At 43.0% G+C, this 16,728-nt stretch overlaps 2 protein-coding genes across 2 annotated transcripts; one reads left to right on the top strand and one right to left on the bottom strand.

The window, feature by feature from the left end:
* Nucleotides 1-1,991: 1,991 nt before the first annotated feature.
* On the top strand, nucleotides 1,992-5,918 carry LOC136506719 (3'(2'),5'-bisphosphate nucleotidase-like). Its single transcript, XM_066501611.1, has 8 exons — nucleotides 1,992-2,172; nucleotides 2,854-2,929; nucleotides 3,084-3,157; nucleotides 3,280-3,482; nucleotides 4,053-4,263; nucleotides 4,415-4,513; nucleotides 4,594-4,747; nucleotides 4,847-5,918. The coding sequence occupies exons 1-8, from the start codon at nucleotides 2,080-2,082 to the stop codon at nucleotides 4,999-5,001; spliced, it is 1,065 nt and encodes a 354-aa protein (XP_066357708.1). The 5' UTR covers nucleotides 1,992-2,079; the 3' UTR covers nucleotides 5,002-5,918.
* Nucleotides 5,919-6,039: 121 nt separating this feature from the next.
* Nucleotides 6,040-9,348, bottom strand: LOC136506718 (2-oxoisovalerate dehydrogenase subunit alpha 2, mitochondrial-like). Its single transcript, XM_066501610.1, has 9 exons — nucleotides 8,875-9,348; nucleotides 7,834-7,971; nucleotides 7,555-7,737; nucleotides 7,282-7,439; nucleotides 7,103-7,202; nucleotides 6,909-7,020; nucleotides 6,683-6,822; nucleotides 6,411-6,596; nucleotides 6,040-6,328 (listed from the first exon to the last, which is right to left on the bottom strand). The coding sequence occupies exons 1-9, from the start codon at nucleotides 9,130-9,132 to the stop codon at nucleotides 6,161-6,163; spliced, it is 1,443 nt and encodes a 480-aa protein (XP_066357707.1). The 5' UTR covers nucleotides 9,133-9,348; the 3' UTR covers nucleotides 6,040-6,160.
* Between the last annotated feature and the right edge of the window lie 7,380 nt (nucleotides 9,349-16,728).

The following is a 16,728-nucleotide window of genomic DNA, read 5'->3' as shown; positions in this document are numbered from 1 at the left end:
CGACGACGACGCCTGGGCTATAAACGCGACCAGGAAGCAAAGAGAAGCCACGCAGGGGCCTTCTCCACGCCAGCGCGAAGCCAAAGACGGCCACGAGCGCGCCTGGAAGCAGAAAGAAGATCGCCGGCAGTGAGGTGGCTTCCGCGGCTATTGTTCCCCAAAATTACAAAATTGCCTCTCGATTTGAATTCCAAATTACTCCCAAATTTATGTGACAACTCAAAAATCTCCAAAAATAAAAGTTGTTCAAAATTCAAAGTTCTACAACTTTGCTTTTATAACCATACCCAAATTCGGTCTATATTTTAAAATGCAAGTTTAAATTCAAAAAGGGGACATTTCAAGAATTTACGCCTTTTCAAATTACTTCAAATTTTATAAAACAACTTTGAAAACTTCAAAAACCAACTTTGTACACCTTGACAAACTCTACACTTTTGCTTTTAGGCTCAACCCCAAAATGTGCTTAGATTTTGAATTAGGTTTTCAGGGTAGAATTTAAATACTGGAATTTAGGGTTTTCGGAAATTCAAATCAATTCAAAGATTTTTAATTCAATTCAAGCCATACAAGTCAACACATATAACATATAGGTAGACTTGTTTTAGTGTATGCATATCAAAATTTTCACTAACACATGAATGATGTGCTATGCATATGATGACATGGCATGTTTTAGTATTTAAACACCCGAGGTGTTACACTTTGGCAAAATATTTGTTCTTGTTCCCCATAGGCTGAGAGATGGACTTCACTAAAGTAGCCCATGATGGGTATATACCATCGACTAGATAATAACCCATCGTGTAATCATGACTATTTATGGTACAGTTCACCTCAGGAGCTCTGCTCTGCCAGCTTAGCAAATAAAGGAGACCGGTGAAGCACATTGATATCATTATGAGACCCAGGCATTTCCAAAAAGGCATGCCATATCCAAAGATCGTTGGAAGCAACAACCTCCAAAATAATAGTGGGCTCCTCCATATGCCCCTTGTACTGACCCCGCCATTCTAGAGGACAATTCTTCCACGCCCAATGCATCGATGGACCCTAACATACCAGGAAAACCATTTTGCTCATCGAGTGCCGGTAAGCATGTTGTGTCAGCCTCATTAGGATATCTCAGGTATTCATCTTCAAATAAATCAACAACTGCAGCAACAAACCTACGTAGGCTCTCAATTGCAGTACTTTCTCTAATGCGAACATACTCATCCGTAGCATCAGCTGGAACTCCATATGTTAGCATACGAAATGTTGATGTGACTTTTTGAAGCAACTTAATCTAAGAACATTGGCTGCACTCCTTTTTTGCACAAAGTAGTCATCGTATGATTCTAAAGTATTCATTTTGCGTAAGAAAAGATCCCAACTCAAAATTAAAAAAATAAAATAAATCTTACAACAATTATCTAGCGTATTATGTACATATCACAAGTGAATGCACACGAACCTCCAACGAAATAAATTTGGCTCGTATGCCAGATCATCAGCCAAGTAATCTTGAAACATCCTTCGGTGTCCGCCTTCTTTATCTTGATAAATTACTTTATCATGTCTTTCTTTTTGATTTAAATATATTTTAACAATTGCAGCTGCTGATATGTTCTAATTCTCTTTGCAACGGAGATTTCTGCAGCCATGGCCGGCCTACTGGGAGGCGCTACCTACGCCATGTGCCTGGGATGTGCTGTCGGCCTGCTCTGAGGTGCTCATGGCCGGCTGGGAGGAGATCACAGCCGGCTGGGAGGTGCAGGGTAGGGCAACACGACGGATGCAGGTGGAGGCGGCGTGGATACGCGTGGCGACGAAGAGGTTCGTGTGGAAAAAAAAAGACTACAGAAAAAATGCCAAGTGGAACCAACATTTGATTTCTTAGAAGTCAAATATTATGAAATATTAGAGATGATTTTTTTTCTCCTAAAATCTTTTTAGAGATGCTCTCAGCTTAGCATTTCATAAATGGAAAAATAGGACCCTCTGGGAGATTCTCCTCGTTGGGCCACACGTCACAACAGACTCGACTAACCGAAGTTGTTTCCCAGATTTGTTTTGTCACGCGCCCCGCCCGCCACCATGTCGCAGGCTCCGGAGGTCGCCGGAAACCCGTACGCCGCAGAGCTCGCCGCAGCCAAGAAGGCCGTCGCCCTAGCGGCCCGCCTCTGCCAGGTTACTTGGTCTCATCCTAGATCTCCCTCTCTGTTGGCGGCCTGTTCCTTCCGGCATCCGCTCCGCGCTCCCTTTGGTAGTTTGTTCGTTGGTACATTTGCTCGGGCATATTATCGTACCAAGTTTATGTGTTCGGAGTTTCGTTGGATGGATGCTATTTATTTAGTTTGTAAATTCCTGAATAGTTGTAACTTGCACTGGGGAAAAGATGGTGCTTCAGTTATTTCTGGGGAAAAAAAAAGAAAATATGCTTGGGAGGAGGAAATACGAAATATACACGAAATGCACGATGCTTATCGGCCACATTAAAAACGCAATCCCTTACTGAAACTCTATACTCTGAAGCAGTTAGCTCAAGTTGCATCTTCTGAGTTGTTTTTTTAACAAGGCATCTTCTGAATTGTTGGAGCATCAATTTGGGGGAAAACATGGCAAGCTTCTAGGGTTGAGTCTGTATTTCTTGGGATTAAAAACTGTGACAGAAATGGGGGAGTCATGACTTGGCAGGGGCATTGTTCTCTGATGCTAGATGTGGAGAAAAATTTGGCTTTTGATATTGAGATCAAGTCACTGACTGAATCATTTTGCTCTAGTTTCTGTATTTTCTTGGACTGGATGATTCCAAATTCCCTTTGTATTTACTTGTTTCCTCTTCCCCTATGTTTCCCAATGTTTCTTCAGAGAGTGCAGCGGGGCATCTTGCAGTCTGACATTCAATCGAAGGCAGACAGGACTCCTGTTACAGTCGCGGATTATGGTACATGGGCATACTAATTTATACAAGAATGTGGAGAGCATGTCTATGATACGTTCTCCATCAGTTGGAGCCCTCTCAGAATGAAAACTAGACATGTGGCCTTCTGCTTATTCTGAACTTTTAATTTAATTGCTACTCTTGGTTTCGCGACCAGGATCACAGGTATTGGTATGTCTGGTCCTGAAGAAGGAATTACCTGCTCACTCTTTCTCAATCGTAGCTGAAGAGGTAACCAGCATATGCTTCACTGTCTTGTTATTGTACACAGATCACATAAGCATTTTCCTGTTTTTTTTTTCAAGTCATTTTCCTGTAATTAATTGGTTAATTGTAAATTTGTACTTTTACAGGATTCAAAAGACTTGAGAGAAGATGGTGCCCAAGAAATTCTAGAACACATTACCACCCTCGTAAATGAAACCATCGTAAATGATGGTTCATACAACATGTCGTTATCTAAGGAAGATGTGCTTGCTGCAATTGATGGTGGTAAATCTGAGGGAGGTCCATCTGGGCGACATTGGATATTGGACCCAATAGATGGCACTAAAGGGTGAGTTTGATAACTTACACCTACTAATTTCATGTTTTACCAACTAATTATAGCTTATCTCGTAGTACATATACTCAGGTTTGGCAAAATTAGGCCTGCCAAATTATACTAGCATACTTAGTGTTATCCTTTACCATTGATGTACAATTTATCTCTGGTTTCCTAGTTGGAAGTCATTACTCCAGCATGGAGTCATGGAAGAACTTTACATGGGAGAGCACAGTGATATCCCTTTTTTTCTGCAAACTAGATGCATCAGATGACTTACTTATTAACGATGACTTTATATGATTTGATCTATTTGCTTTCTATATACAAAATGCAACAGCTCACATAGTTGAAATGTTTACTAGTACTTGCATTGCTTCTCCATTCACATACCTGGTTAATTATGAAATGCATAAGATAAACAAAGTTGAATTTGATTTTTGGAGATGATTTTGAAGAGGTAATAAGAGTTATTTCAATTGGTGCCATTCGATCAAAAGCTATTGACAATGCAGGGCCTGTGTTTAATATGCCTTAATGTTTATTTTAATTGAGATTCTTATACTGAAAAATTTGATGCAGTTTCATAAGGGGAGATCAGTATGCAGTTGCACTTGGACTACTTGATGAGGGCAAAGTTGTTCTGGGTGTGTTGGGATGTCCAAATCTTCCATTAAAATCAACAAACAATAACAATAGTAGCTCTTCTGGGGATCAAATAGGTTCCCTTTTTTTTGCTACAATTGGTTGTGGAGCGCAAGTTGAGGCCTTAGAAGGATCTGATCCAGAAAAGGTAATCAATGCTTTTGATTTTTGATTTAGGCCATGAATATAAGTACTTCAATTTTCAGAAGTTCATATTTGGTTCATGAACATAACCACTTCCTGTTTTCGTAAGTTTATTTCTTATTTAATATTCTTTCTTTTTCTAACTTACATTTTAGATTAGTGTTTGCTCCATTGATAATCCAGTCGACGCCTCATTCTTTGAATCCTTTGAAGCATCACACTCCAAGCGTGATTTAACTAGCTCCATTGCAGAGGTTGGTCCTTAATTATTATTTTCTTAGCCCAGAGATCTCGATTAATTATATAAGTGAATCCTTTGTTCTTATGTAAATAGAAACTTGGTGTCCAAGCTCCTCCTGTTAGAATGGATAGCCAAGCAAAATATGGTGCCCTAGCACGTGGTGATGGTGCCATTTTTCTGCGCATTCCGCACAAAAGTTACATAGAAACAGTTTGGGATCATGCAGCTGGATCAATTGTTGTCACAGGTATGGAATATAATTCTATTCCAGGAGGCAATTAAATCTATTTACTAATGCCCCCCCCCCCCCCCCCCCCCCCCCCCCCCCCCTATCTGGTGTTTGCAGAAGCTGGTGGCATGGTAAAAGATGCCTCAGGAAATGATTTGGATTTTTCCAAAGGTAGACATCTTGATCGTGAAAGAGGAATTATTGCAACAAATAAACATTTAATGCCACTTGTTCTAAAGGCGGTTCAAGAGGCTATGAAGGAGGAACAATAGGCTGCTGTGCTCATGGAGTAGTCGCAGAATTTGTTATGAAATTTCCTGTTTGAATCTTAATATTAGTTTTGCACAATCTTGATGTGCGGAAAAGTATAACAATCCTGCTGTACTTCATAGCCTTGTCTCAATAAATGGATATGAATTTATCCAATTGGACGTTTTTTAGAGAACGTGCTATGCAAGTGTTTCATTAAGAGAAGGGGATGTGACCTGAAAAAATTACAGAACAAAACAGACCGACAAGAAACAAAAAGAAGCACGTGAACTGCCTAGGAAGAGGAAGAACAAAGAGAGATTCTATGTGCATTTTTCATCTTTCTAGAAAAATCTGTTGAATTAGTATTTGTAACTTCATACCTTTAGTTCAGAAAAATATTAGAATGAATCCCACTCAATTCAATAGTAAAAATGATAGATAAGTGATTATGATGTGAGAAGATAGGGGAAAATATGTTTGAGACAGATGTGAGGAACCATACAACATATGCTTGTTGCTGTAAGTTGTAACTACATCTGGGGCAAAAGCATAGGCTTTGTATGAGATATTTGCGGTTCTATTTCCGATGTAGTTTTCAGAATATCAGTGTGTATTTAGTATTATTAGCATGGAAATTTTAGGTTAACAATTGTTGATATAGGGCCTTGAGAGATGAATTTGAAATTGTAGGTCTGATATTCATTATGTGCTCCAATCATCCAATCTTTGCTTTTTCTCCACCTTAACACAAACAAGGTATCGTCTCTTTTGCCTGTTTTGCTCTACAATGTTTTATTCTCAAGAATCTTGTTTGCAGAGTTTTCGCTTTATATGGCAAATTATGACTGTAGGGCATTTAATTTAAGTTTGCTACAATAGGGAATCATTTGAAACGATCTGCCTCTTTGCTTACTAATATTTTATATGCAGCTTTAGTAGATATTACTATAAGGTACGTTGTGCAGGCGATGAAATATCTTAGTATGGCTATATTTCACATAAATGCCAGCAACAGGGCAATGCATCTATGAGCTTGGTGTAGCATCTGCCAGGTTGAATTATTGTTTAAGAACCTGTTGAATCAGCAGTTTACTGGCTGAATCACTATATTATTTAAAATGCTATGGACCTGAATCATCAATAATTACACAACGATATTGCTCATCAAGGGCAAGAAAACTAAACGGGTACATCAGTTGGGTAGTCTGCAGGGTGCTTCATGATTGTATCCCGCAGAAATTTCTCTTGTTCACGCAGGTTGGAAGGAATCTTATCGTAAACATCAGTGAAAAGCTCAGTAACTGGTGGTTTTGTCATTCTTTCTGCAGCCTGGATGGCTTGAAGAAGCTGCACAGAAGTTAACAGGCAGTTTCAGATGTCATGTATGATGTATCACAGTGTGCTGGAAAGATGAATCTTTGTGCAGTACCTCTTTTCTGACTCTGCTCCTGAGCTCGGATTCTTCAGCATCAGACCACCAGTCATTACCCTGAACCCATTTTCTGTATCTGGAAATTGGATCCCTCGCTGTTCGCCAATGCTCAATCTCATCAACTGGCCTGTACTTGGTTGAATCATCGGACGTCGAGTGATGACCAACTCGATATGTAAGTGCCTGAAATCTCATTAGTCATTACTCAGATTAATTATATCCTGAAGTTTTTGTTTCAGGTAATGTAACTCCATTGAACTTCTGAGCACCTCAACTAAAATAGGTCTTCCTTCAGTTATAGCCATTTCTCGGGCAGTATGGACTGCGCTGTACACAGCAAGAGCATCATTGCCATCTACTCGGATACCACGGATCCCATAAGCCTGGCCACGGATAACAACTCCATCACCTGAAACAACACTTGCATTTTAACACGACATTGGATTGTTCACTTGTGTAACTGCCATGGATCAGTAAGAAGACACGTTTCACTACTTCTGAATTGTTCAGTAGTTGGGGTGCTGATGGCCCAGCCATTGTTACGGCAGAAGAAGATCACCGGTGCCTCCATAACAGCTGCAAAGTTGAGCGCTGCATGGAAGTCTCCCTGAACAGTTTCATCTGTCAGGAAGGCTGGATATAATGGTACTGCCAAACAAATGATCAGTGGCTAGTGAGTTTTCATCTACCTCACTTGTGCCACCATCGCCAAAGTATGTGATGGCACATGCGTCCTTTTTGTCCATCTTCAGAGAGTAGGCAGCTCCAACAGCATGAGGGAGCTGTGTTCTGGGAAATAATGAAGAATGAAACATATGTCCTTCACTTGCAAGATCTTTCCGATGTGGAAGAGATACTTCAGACTTACGCAATAGGTGATGAGACTGTGAAATAATTCAGACGGTTTGAGCCATAATGAATGGGCATCTGCCTCCCTTTACCATAGTCCAGCTTGTTCCCAAAGCACTGGTTTGCAAATTCCTGCAGAGTGAAGCCACGCCATAGAAGAACACCAGGTTCCCTGTACTATATTTTGGCTCCACAGGTTGCAGCGAAGAAAGGACAGTGGGTAAATCAATTGATGGAAATATTTTTTTTTGCTAGATTAAGCTTCAGAAAAGTGGAGTAACTGATGTTGTACCTGAGGCAGCACAATGTCATCCATACCGAGTGCAGCAGCAGAGGCTATGTTGATTGCTTCCTCGCCATTGGAAGTGAGATAAAACGAGATTCTACCCTGCCTCTGAGCCTCATAGAAGATGGTATCCATGATCTGGAGGGTGACCATCTCGGTGTACATTTTCAGAGCCAACTCCTTACTGACCTGACAAGGGTGAATAACATTAGTCTTCAGAACAAGTTTCCCTCGCAGCATGTTTGCAGAGAATTTCTCAAAATGGTGTGGCGAGCAGCAGCGTACCTCTTGGAATCTACTGCCTGATATAGTTCTGCCGTCATTGTCAAGCACACGGTAGCAGTTGATCCTTTCCTTCATCGAGTCTGGAAGGAAGTTCATTTCAGCCACAAAAGAAACTTTCCCTCCAGGAAAGTCAACTGCCTGCAAAATTAACGGCTTACTTTCAGAGTCCATGTGCATCAGTGACCGAAAATACTTTAGTTGAACTGAGAAGCACAGCAGCATCAGTGAAGCATTGGCCCTGGAGGCAGTGGACAAATTTAATCCTATCCGCATTGACCATGCCAAAGACAGCAATTTTGGTTTGTATATATATAAAACAAAGTGCAGTAAAGACCAGGAGAGGCTCCTAATCATTGGGTCTCACCCTATGACACAGAAAGCAAAGGTATTATACTAAACTAATACCGGAAGATTGGCACTAACATTCTTGATGAAAGCACGTTACTATGTACTACAACCATCAGCTTATCAGGCAGTCAACCCAGGAAATCAGCAACCAAACCCATTGACCTAAAAGACCCATCCATCCTTATCTGCTTTGTTTACTAATTGTTGTCAATTCTATCCACAATTGTGCTCTGTGACTTGTTACCTTCAATCATCACATAGGGTACCGCGTAGGTACTCGTGGAAAGAGTTAGTGACGTGTCTGAATTTTGGACTGAGGAAGAACGTGAAGAACACAGATGGAGTGGGGAAAAAAAAACTTCAGAAATGAAGGCACCGGGCTACTGAGTACCAACAAATTACACCAATCAGGTTTCAGGTCAGGGACAGGGAGCATAGAAGATGGGCAAAAGATGCCTTATCTTCTCTATATCTTGTACCAAACCATATCAAAAGCACATGTTAAAGCATGCCATCTGCTACTCCTGGATGCAGTACCCAGGGTTCATCTTTCAGATTCCACAAAGGCAGAAGATTTGCAAATCGGAAAGAGCAACCTGACCCAATTACCAATTCCAATCCAGCTGACACATACGGATTATACAAATACGAGTACAAATCAAGAAGCATGTTTTACACATGGTCGACGCATACCTGCTGATCGCTGGCGACGAATCCGTTCTCCGGCTCCTCGTCGACAGCGGCAGCAGCGCTGCTCTCCCCTGCAAATCTCCGGACGGAGCAGAAGCCCCGACGGCTTTTCTCCACCGCCGGTGATCCAAGGGCCGGCGGCGGCACCACTCCCAAGAACCACGGACTGGTGGGTTCGCCGGAGCCGTGGCGCGCAGGAAGCCTCCTCGCGGCACGGCGCGCCAGCTGGGACGACGCTCTCGCTAGCCAGAGCGCTGCCATGTCAGACAGACACGCACTGTACGTGCTCTGCTCGGCCGGGCTCCAATCCTCTCAAATGGTGGCAGCTAGCTGCCTAGCTCAGCTCGAGAGAGACTGAGAGAGAGATGTATTTATAGGTGGCCGTGTTGGAATTGGATAGAGCTAGACGACATGAGGAAGCAAGAGAAGCGAAGCGAGCAATGGAATGCAAGACGTGCGTGTGAAAAGAGAGGGACGGACACTGAGCTGGAAAGATAAGTGTGCGGGGAAGAGAGCGCGGCGAGGAACATGGAGGGAGGAGGAGCAGACGGGCACGGCTCGCTGGGAGAGCGACGACGGACAGGGGCCCACCTGTCGGCGATGGCGGTGTACCAGCGGAATGGGGCTCTGGCGCGTGGGGCCGGGCTGGGTGGGGGAGTTGGGCATGGGCGGGTGGGAGTGGTGACAGAGATCGACGTCAGGAGGTGGTTGGTAGGTTGGGCAGGGACCGGTGACGACAAGGCATGATCATGTTGATGGACCACGTGTGGTGTGCTGCCCATCGTCCTATGCTATAGGAATAGGATGGATGCTGGTGGGTGCGAGGTAAAGCTGAGAAAAAGACAGTAAATTAAGGCTTTCGTTTTCGTTCCTATGGCAGGCAAAAAAATTATTTGTCTTCTCTCTTTTTTAACAAAAAAAACTGGAATTGATCTTTTTGTCGGCCAGTTATATGTCAATTTGTCATATATATTTTGTATAAGATTCCAGTAAGTATCTATTTGGCCACGATATCATGTGGTGTATAGCAAGAACAATCTACCACGCCAAGGCGGTGGTAGTTCTTGATTCGTGAAGACTGAAGGCGGTAGTTCTTGGAAATAATATAGTCTACAATTGGTATGAGTAGCTCGTCTACTATATTATCACCTTACCTAATGAGCACGTTTATTTTTATTTTTTTAGGAAAATGAGCACATTTATTTTGAGCTATCACCCATGATGCATCATTTTTTTTCCAAACCAACACAGAAGATACCACTACCTGTCTAAATCTAAATCGTACATCTCTCGTATACTTCTAGAAGCTCCGGACTTAGAACGTGTTTGGATGGCATCGGTGGTGGTAGGTTGTAGGTTGCAAGTTTGGGGTTGGGCAGTTATTTGCTTTATGATTAGACTTGTGCCATATCGAACTTATTTTTTAGGCATTCTATGTTGTGTTTGGTTTGGAGACAAAGAGAGATAAAATGGACCTATTCTAGTTTTCTAAGATGGATCCATTCTGATTGTCTAATCCATCTCTATGTTTGGTTGAGGATGGGGTCATTCCTACTATTGATTAGTTCGAGGGATGAAAATCGAGAGGATATATACTTGATTTTTTTTTATCCATTAGACAAACTATCGGTTTGGATGCCAACCTCTTTCACCTTCTTCCTACTTCCCCACTACCTATCACTAACGAGTTTGGTATGCGCGTTCCAGAGAGCATGTAAACTGAGTGTGTCGGGTGTTGTACTCACCGGACGCATCCGTTGTGGCACTGGACGCCGGACAGGGCTTGTAGAGATGTTGTAAAACAAGCACTTCGAGCTCTGCACTCAACAGACGTATCAGGTGTGCCACTGGACGTCTAACAGTCAACAACGGCTATTTTTGGAGCCATTTGAAACTAGCCGTTGGGGCATCGAATGTGGTGTCCGGTGCATCATCGGACATGTCTGGTGCGCCCGCAGCGGCTGTCTCAAGAGGGCAACGGTTGGGTTCTCAAGTGGGGCTATAAATAGACCTTGTGGTCGGCCTTGGCCACTCTCTTGGCACCTATACACTTGTGCACACCTCTTGAGGGCTAAGAAACACACTCCACTCACTTGCATCCTTTAATTCTTTATTTGGGTGATATTTGGAGCCTCGTGCATTGCATTATCATTCTTGCATCTTGTGGCACTAGTTGGACGAGTTGGGATGTTTGTTCTCTTATTTGGCTTTGTTAATTGTTGCTGACTCCGATCGAAGCTATTGTAGGGGACTCTTGTGCTCATCCCCTCGAGAGATCAAGAAGAGCAGCTCTAGTGGATCGTGGCTAGTTGGAGTGCACCTCTTGAGTGGTAGTTCTTTGTGGCACCTAAGTCATGGTTTTGACGTGTGAGGCCAATTAACACGCGAACCATCAAATTAGACTCGCCACAACAAGGACGTAGGTTGCCAGCAAGCAACCGAACCTTAGGGATATATCTTGTGTTCACTTGCCTAGTGTGGTCTGCTATCTACTCACTTGTTCATCTCTTTCATACTTGTATTGTGAGTAGTTGATTGATTGCCTTACTAGCTTTGTGTAGCCTAGTGTTTATTATATCTTGTCTTAGTTCTTTTCATTGATAGCTCTTGCTTGTTTAGTTAGTTGATAGCTTGCATGATTGTGTGACATATCTAGAGACCAATCTACTTGCATTGATTAAGGAGGCTTGCATTGGGTGAATTAGAGTTAGAGCAAGTAGTTGCTATTAGGGCCATTGATTGTAATAATTATCTATAGTAATTGTGAGTTTGTAGTAAAAATTTTATAGGCTATTCACTTCCGTCTAGCCATCTAGATCCTATGAAGTGGTATCAGAGCTAAGTCGCCATCAATTTCAAGGTCTAACAACCTAGGTGTAACGATGGCTCAAATCAATTATGACCCCGTTTGCTAGTCTGAAACTTGGCTGAAACTGGCTGGTTCTGTGAGAGAGAAACATTGTTTGGCTGGTTTGGTGAACAGTAAATTGCGAGGGGGAGCAGCCGGCTGGCTGGTCTTTCCAGACCAGCGAACATCCCCTATGTTGGCAAGCCACCTCACTTTGATGGGATAAACTATGATTAGTGAAGAAGAGGATGTGTTTGCATTTGAAAGCAATGAGTCGGAAGATTTGGGAGATAGTGGAGACCAAATTTGTGGTACTACTGGTAGAACAATCACACAAGCATCAAACTTGAACACAAACATAAAGTTGTATTCTTTTCACGATCGTATAGTACATCTCGAGAGGGTATTTATAGAGGTCCTAGCCTTCGCAATTTGTATACAAATGACCATTATATCCCTCTCTTTAATCAATACAACCCCTCTAAACTACAGAGGCAAAGTTGTCTTTTCACTCTTTGAGACTTCATTCTTCACGTCCTCTTGTCAATTTTCAAAGTTACATTCATCAGTGATGTTTTCGCATCTTTGACTTGAGAGTTCTGACTCTAAATCTTGTTAACTTCGTGTGTTGGGCGAAGTCCAAAAGATGTCTTCGTTCTTGTATCTCTCCTATTCTCTTGCTTGTTTTGTGCGAAGTCAAAATTTCCCCTTCACTCTTGATTTCTGCAAGCAATCTTTGACATAAAACTATGGTGATCAACTCCGAAGTCTTGGGGTTGTGTTTTCTGGCGAAGTCAAATCCCCAACAGGTCCTTGATATAAATGATCCAACACCAAGAGAGGAAGAGTGTCACACCCCCAAAATTTCCATTTTGGGACATGAATAGAAAACACTAAATAATATAAATGGTTTCATGATTTTTCTAAAAAAAATTCAAGATTTAATTATGTTGTTTATAATTTAAATAGTGAAAAATGTGAATTTCTATTTTTTTTAATTTAATGTAATATGTTTGTTGCACTCATGCTGAGTGCATTAATTTACTGTGTGAAAAAATGACTTATTAAAACTCGGTTAAGCCGTGAATAAGTTTTTTCTTCTTTTCTAAAATACTTTATTAAAATATTTATTTGAAAACAAGTTCAAAAATTTATTTCGAAAATGGTAAATCTCAAATTTTTAAATTTTAAAAATGTTCTTAAAGAATTTGAAAACAGATTTGAATTCAAAATGATTTAAAAATGAGTTAACAAAATGTAAAAGGTTTAAAACCTCCCTTCTCAGTTTTGGGCCAAAAGCCCATCCTCCAAGCCCTCTCCCTAACGGCGGCACCTCTGCTACCCCAATGCACCGCCTCTCCTCCCCCTGTCGATTTCCCCTCTCTTACATGGCATCTGCAACGACTCGCTGGTGGCCACCAGCGCTTGAGCAATGAGTTTCCCCACTCATGGTGTCTCCCAATCCACCTGTCAGTCGTGTTTTCCGGTGTGTTTTTCTTGACCTGATGCTACATTTTGCGCCTTTACTTGGTTGCTATAGTTTTTGTATCGATGTAGATTGCTGCAACCTTTGGGTTTTCGTTTACCCTTCTTAATATCTTATATGTTGAGTTTTTGAAGGGGAATGGGGGACATATGTTTTTTTTTGTTCTGATGCTAATGTTTGGGCCTCTATAGTTGGTTGCTATAGTTTTGGGATCTGGATTCTGACCGACTGATTTTGATTTACCCTTGCTATGTTGTTTTTTTAAAGCAAATGAGCAAAAAAATTATCAATCCATCCCATGACTCCCAAAATAGACAGGATAGAGACTGAAAAGAGAAATCGATTTCTGAAACGATTTTTTTTTTTTTGAAACGAAAAAGAGAAATCGATTTCAGTCTTAGATTATATTGCGATTTCAATTCTGACTGATGACACCATCTTATTCATGTCGAATGTTGGACGATGAGATTAGCGTGTTATATATTCTCGATTTCAGGCTTATGTTATATTACGAGTTCAATTCTGACTGATAATATCATATTACTTATGTCGTATGATGAGATTAGCTTTTTATTCTCTTTGGTGATAGACTTCCTTGTGGACCTCGGAACATGGCCACCATCAGTCGAGTAAAAGATGACGAGTCTGGTAAACCAAACAGGCTGCTGCCCATCTCTTCTGCCAACGTTATTAATCTTCCCTTGGACAACATTGAGAAAAGGGGTGCAATCTTGGGGGTTACAGCTGGAGATGACACAAGTGATAAAGATGCTTGTTGGGAAACCTCGGAGGTTATATATGTCAAACATGAGACATGTGGGTGTGGCAGAACCACCCGGAATAGCGTACTTACGGAGGCGCTCGTCTTCCGCCAGACACTAAGCACCCCGAAAGCCACTACCACGAGCGGTATCCGTCGGGCACACCCCGAGGGAGAACCCAAAAGATCCACATTTATCCCAAGGATCCAATAATGAAAACGAGTTACAACACAAGTCCATCTCATACATTAGAGTTTCTTAAAAGTGCATTATTACAATACCAAATACAGAGTGCGGAATGATAAACAGCGGAATATTAAAAGATAACATCTAGCGATAAGATAACGAGGATTCCGTCTGAGCCCACCAGATGGATCCTCCACACAAGGAACTCCTCAAGCATCACCTGCAACAGGGGTAAATAAACCCTGAGTACACAATGTACTCGCAAGACTTATCCGATCAGTGGGAATACTTTCCCGACTCCAAGGAATATGCTAGGCTTTATGGTTGCTGGTTCTCTTTTAGCAAAAAGCAATACTAATAGTGAATCCTTATTGATACATTATTATCATCAGCCGGATTAAGTTTTCATCTAGTCAATCTATATAAGCACCTGTTCTACTTTCAAGCAAGGATTGAGCAATCGATATTGTTCCTTCTCCTTTTTCACTTCCAGTTCTTACTACGGTGCTAAACCGCAGACAAGCCGTACCGGATAACCCGGCGATTCGCGAATCAATGTACCCAGCTGGGTGCCCCGAAGACACACGCCCCGCTTGTACCCCAGGCACAAGCAGGACTAACCCACCACTCTCCTGTCCCGGGTGTCCAGGTCCCCGTCCAAACTTGGACTCCAAGCCCCCACATCCTGAGTCCCGGACTCAGTGCGGTGCAAGGACCTCCACCACCTCCTCTTCCCATCAGTCGGTCCGGAAAGAGCCGGATCCGCGACAAGAGAGCAGCAAGTCTTCCCTGCGCCCATACCCAAGTATGTGCTCGGGACAATAGTCTGTGACTTGCCTAGAGTCATATGCAACGACCGGTCCTTAATCGACACAGACAGGGAAAAAGTGTAACCGAGCTATGCCCTGTTGGCCGCAGGACACAACCCCTCACACCCACTAGTACCAACATCCACATCCCTGTCCGGTCACCATTTTTCCTTTCCATTATTTCATCATGATATCATAGTGTAATCACCTATTTGCGAGTAACGGCAGGTTACTCACGCTACCGACATCCTGAGCATAGCAGCTACTCGACCTGCACTAGTAGGACTCATGGTGGATATATCTATGCATGTAGTTTCCATAAAATGCCTGTAACGTAAATGCATATCATATAAATATATTCAGTGATCATTTAAAAATAGGGGTTATGCACCGGGGCTTGCCTTGGGCAGGCGCTGGGTCAGCAAAGTCAGCACCAACAGGCTCCTGGGCTCCCTCCTGTACGGGGATCTCCTCCTCGTACTCCTCGATCACCTCGTCGTACTCCGGCTCGTTAGCGGGCACGAAGTCTATCAGTTCGTGATCTACATGAAACAATGATGCAATGTTTAACAATATGACAACATCAACTCTTAAACTAAAAGTGCATCAATTTAATTACTAAGCTAATGCTACTGACCACGGTGCTAAGTTGTCTATTGTTATCGTCAACAAGTATGAAGTATGTCATTCATCATTATAGCAACTACCGGTATTTTTACTCCTAACGCTAATTTACGCTATATACAATAAAACAAGGGCAATAGCTATTTTATTTCGCAATACCTCCTAATGCTACAAAATTTACAGCAAGCACCTAATACCCTGGTGAGCCTACTGTAAAATTTTCAAAGCTAAAACTATTACCGATTTGCCACAATAATTCCTACCAATATTAATCTATATAAAGCTAAGCTTTCTAATTAAAATTTATGAGCCTATCATCATAACTGCTAACTGCAATCTAACTGTACTAATAAGTAGATGGTATTTTTGTGAACCTAATAAACTTGGTTTCACTATTTTTGGACATCTACACCATTTACTATCATTTATCAAAGTTGGATTCATAACTAAAATAACTAAGCATTTCTATTCTCAGGAAATAAAGAAACCGAAACATGCTTCGCAGCCCAAGGCTCGGCTCGGCAGCGGCGGCGCAGCGCAGGCCCAGCGCGGCGCAGCAGTGGCGCGGCCCAGCGGCGCGGCGCAGGCCCAGCAGCGCAGACGCCAGCGCGGCCCAGCAGCGAGTGGCAGCGGGCGCGTGCGCGCGCAGGCGCGGCAGCGGCAGCGGCTCAGCAGCGTGGCAGCGGGCCAAGCGCGGCGCAAGCGCAGCAAGCGCAGGCAGGCCGGCAGCGGGCGCGGCCCAGCAGCGCGCGGCGCAAGGCGCCAGCAGCGGCTGGCAGGCCGGCAGCAGGTGCCAGCGCGGGCAGCAGGCCAGCAGCGAGCAGGCAGGTGGCCAGCGCGGCCCAGCGCGAGCAGCAGGTGGCCAGCGCGGCCCAGCGCGAGCAGCAGCCCACAGTGGCGTATTTCAACGTATTACGACTTTATTTCCTACATGAAAGCGGCCACAAAAACACGTGTGACATGGGGGTGACGTCATGGTGACGTCAACAGCTAATAACAGGCAGCGCACCATGCTTGCTCTGCTCTGCTCTGCTCGGCGATGTTCCGCCAGCCACGGAGAGGATACTACTGGGCGGTGGAGCTTCGAATGAGTGGGCAGAGCGATGCCCAGCTTAAGAAGAAAGCTTTAGCAGTGCGGTGTGA

The sequence above is a fragment of the Miscanthus floridulus genome, chromosome 15 (genome assembly GCF_019320115.1).
Source record: "Miscanthus floridulus cultivar M001 chromosome 15, ASM1932011v1, whole genome shotgun sequence".
Classification (NCBI taxonomy): Eukaryota; Viridiplantae; Streptophyta; class Magnoliopsida; order Poales; family Poaceae; genus Miscanthus; species Miscanthus floridulus.
Note: the sequence above shows the minus strand (reverse complement) of the source record. Positions and strands in the feature narration are given on the sequence as shown.

Bases quoted from the DNA above. Each gene is read 5' to 3' on its own strand.
- LOC136506718 (XM_066501610.1), bottom strand. From the start codon at position 9,132: ATGGCAGCGCTCTGGCTAGCGAGAGCGTCGTCCCAGCTGGCGCGCCGT. The intron at 7,021-7,102 runs GTAGATGAAAAC...GAAACTGTTCAG, and splicing joins GCGATGGTGGCACAAGTGAG to GGAGACTTCCATGCAGCGCT. The intron at 6,597-6,682 runs GTGCTCAGAAGT...ATGAGATTTCAG, and splicing joins GAAGACCTATTTTAGTTGAG to GCACTTACATATCGAGTTGG.
- LOC136506719 (XM_066501611.1), top strand. From the start codon at position 2,080: ATGTCGCAGGCTCCGGAGGTCGCCGGAAACCCGTACGCCGCAGAGCTC. The intron at 2,930-3,083 runs GTACATGGGCAT...TTTCGCGACCAG, and splicing joins TGTTACAGTCGCGGATTATG to GATCACAGGTATTGGTATGT. The intron at 4,514-4,593 runs GTTGGTCCTTAA...TTATGTAAATAG, and splicing joins TAACTAGCTCCATTGCAGAG to AAACTTGGTGTCCAAGCTCC.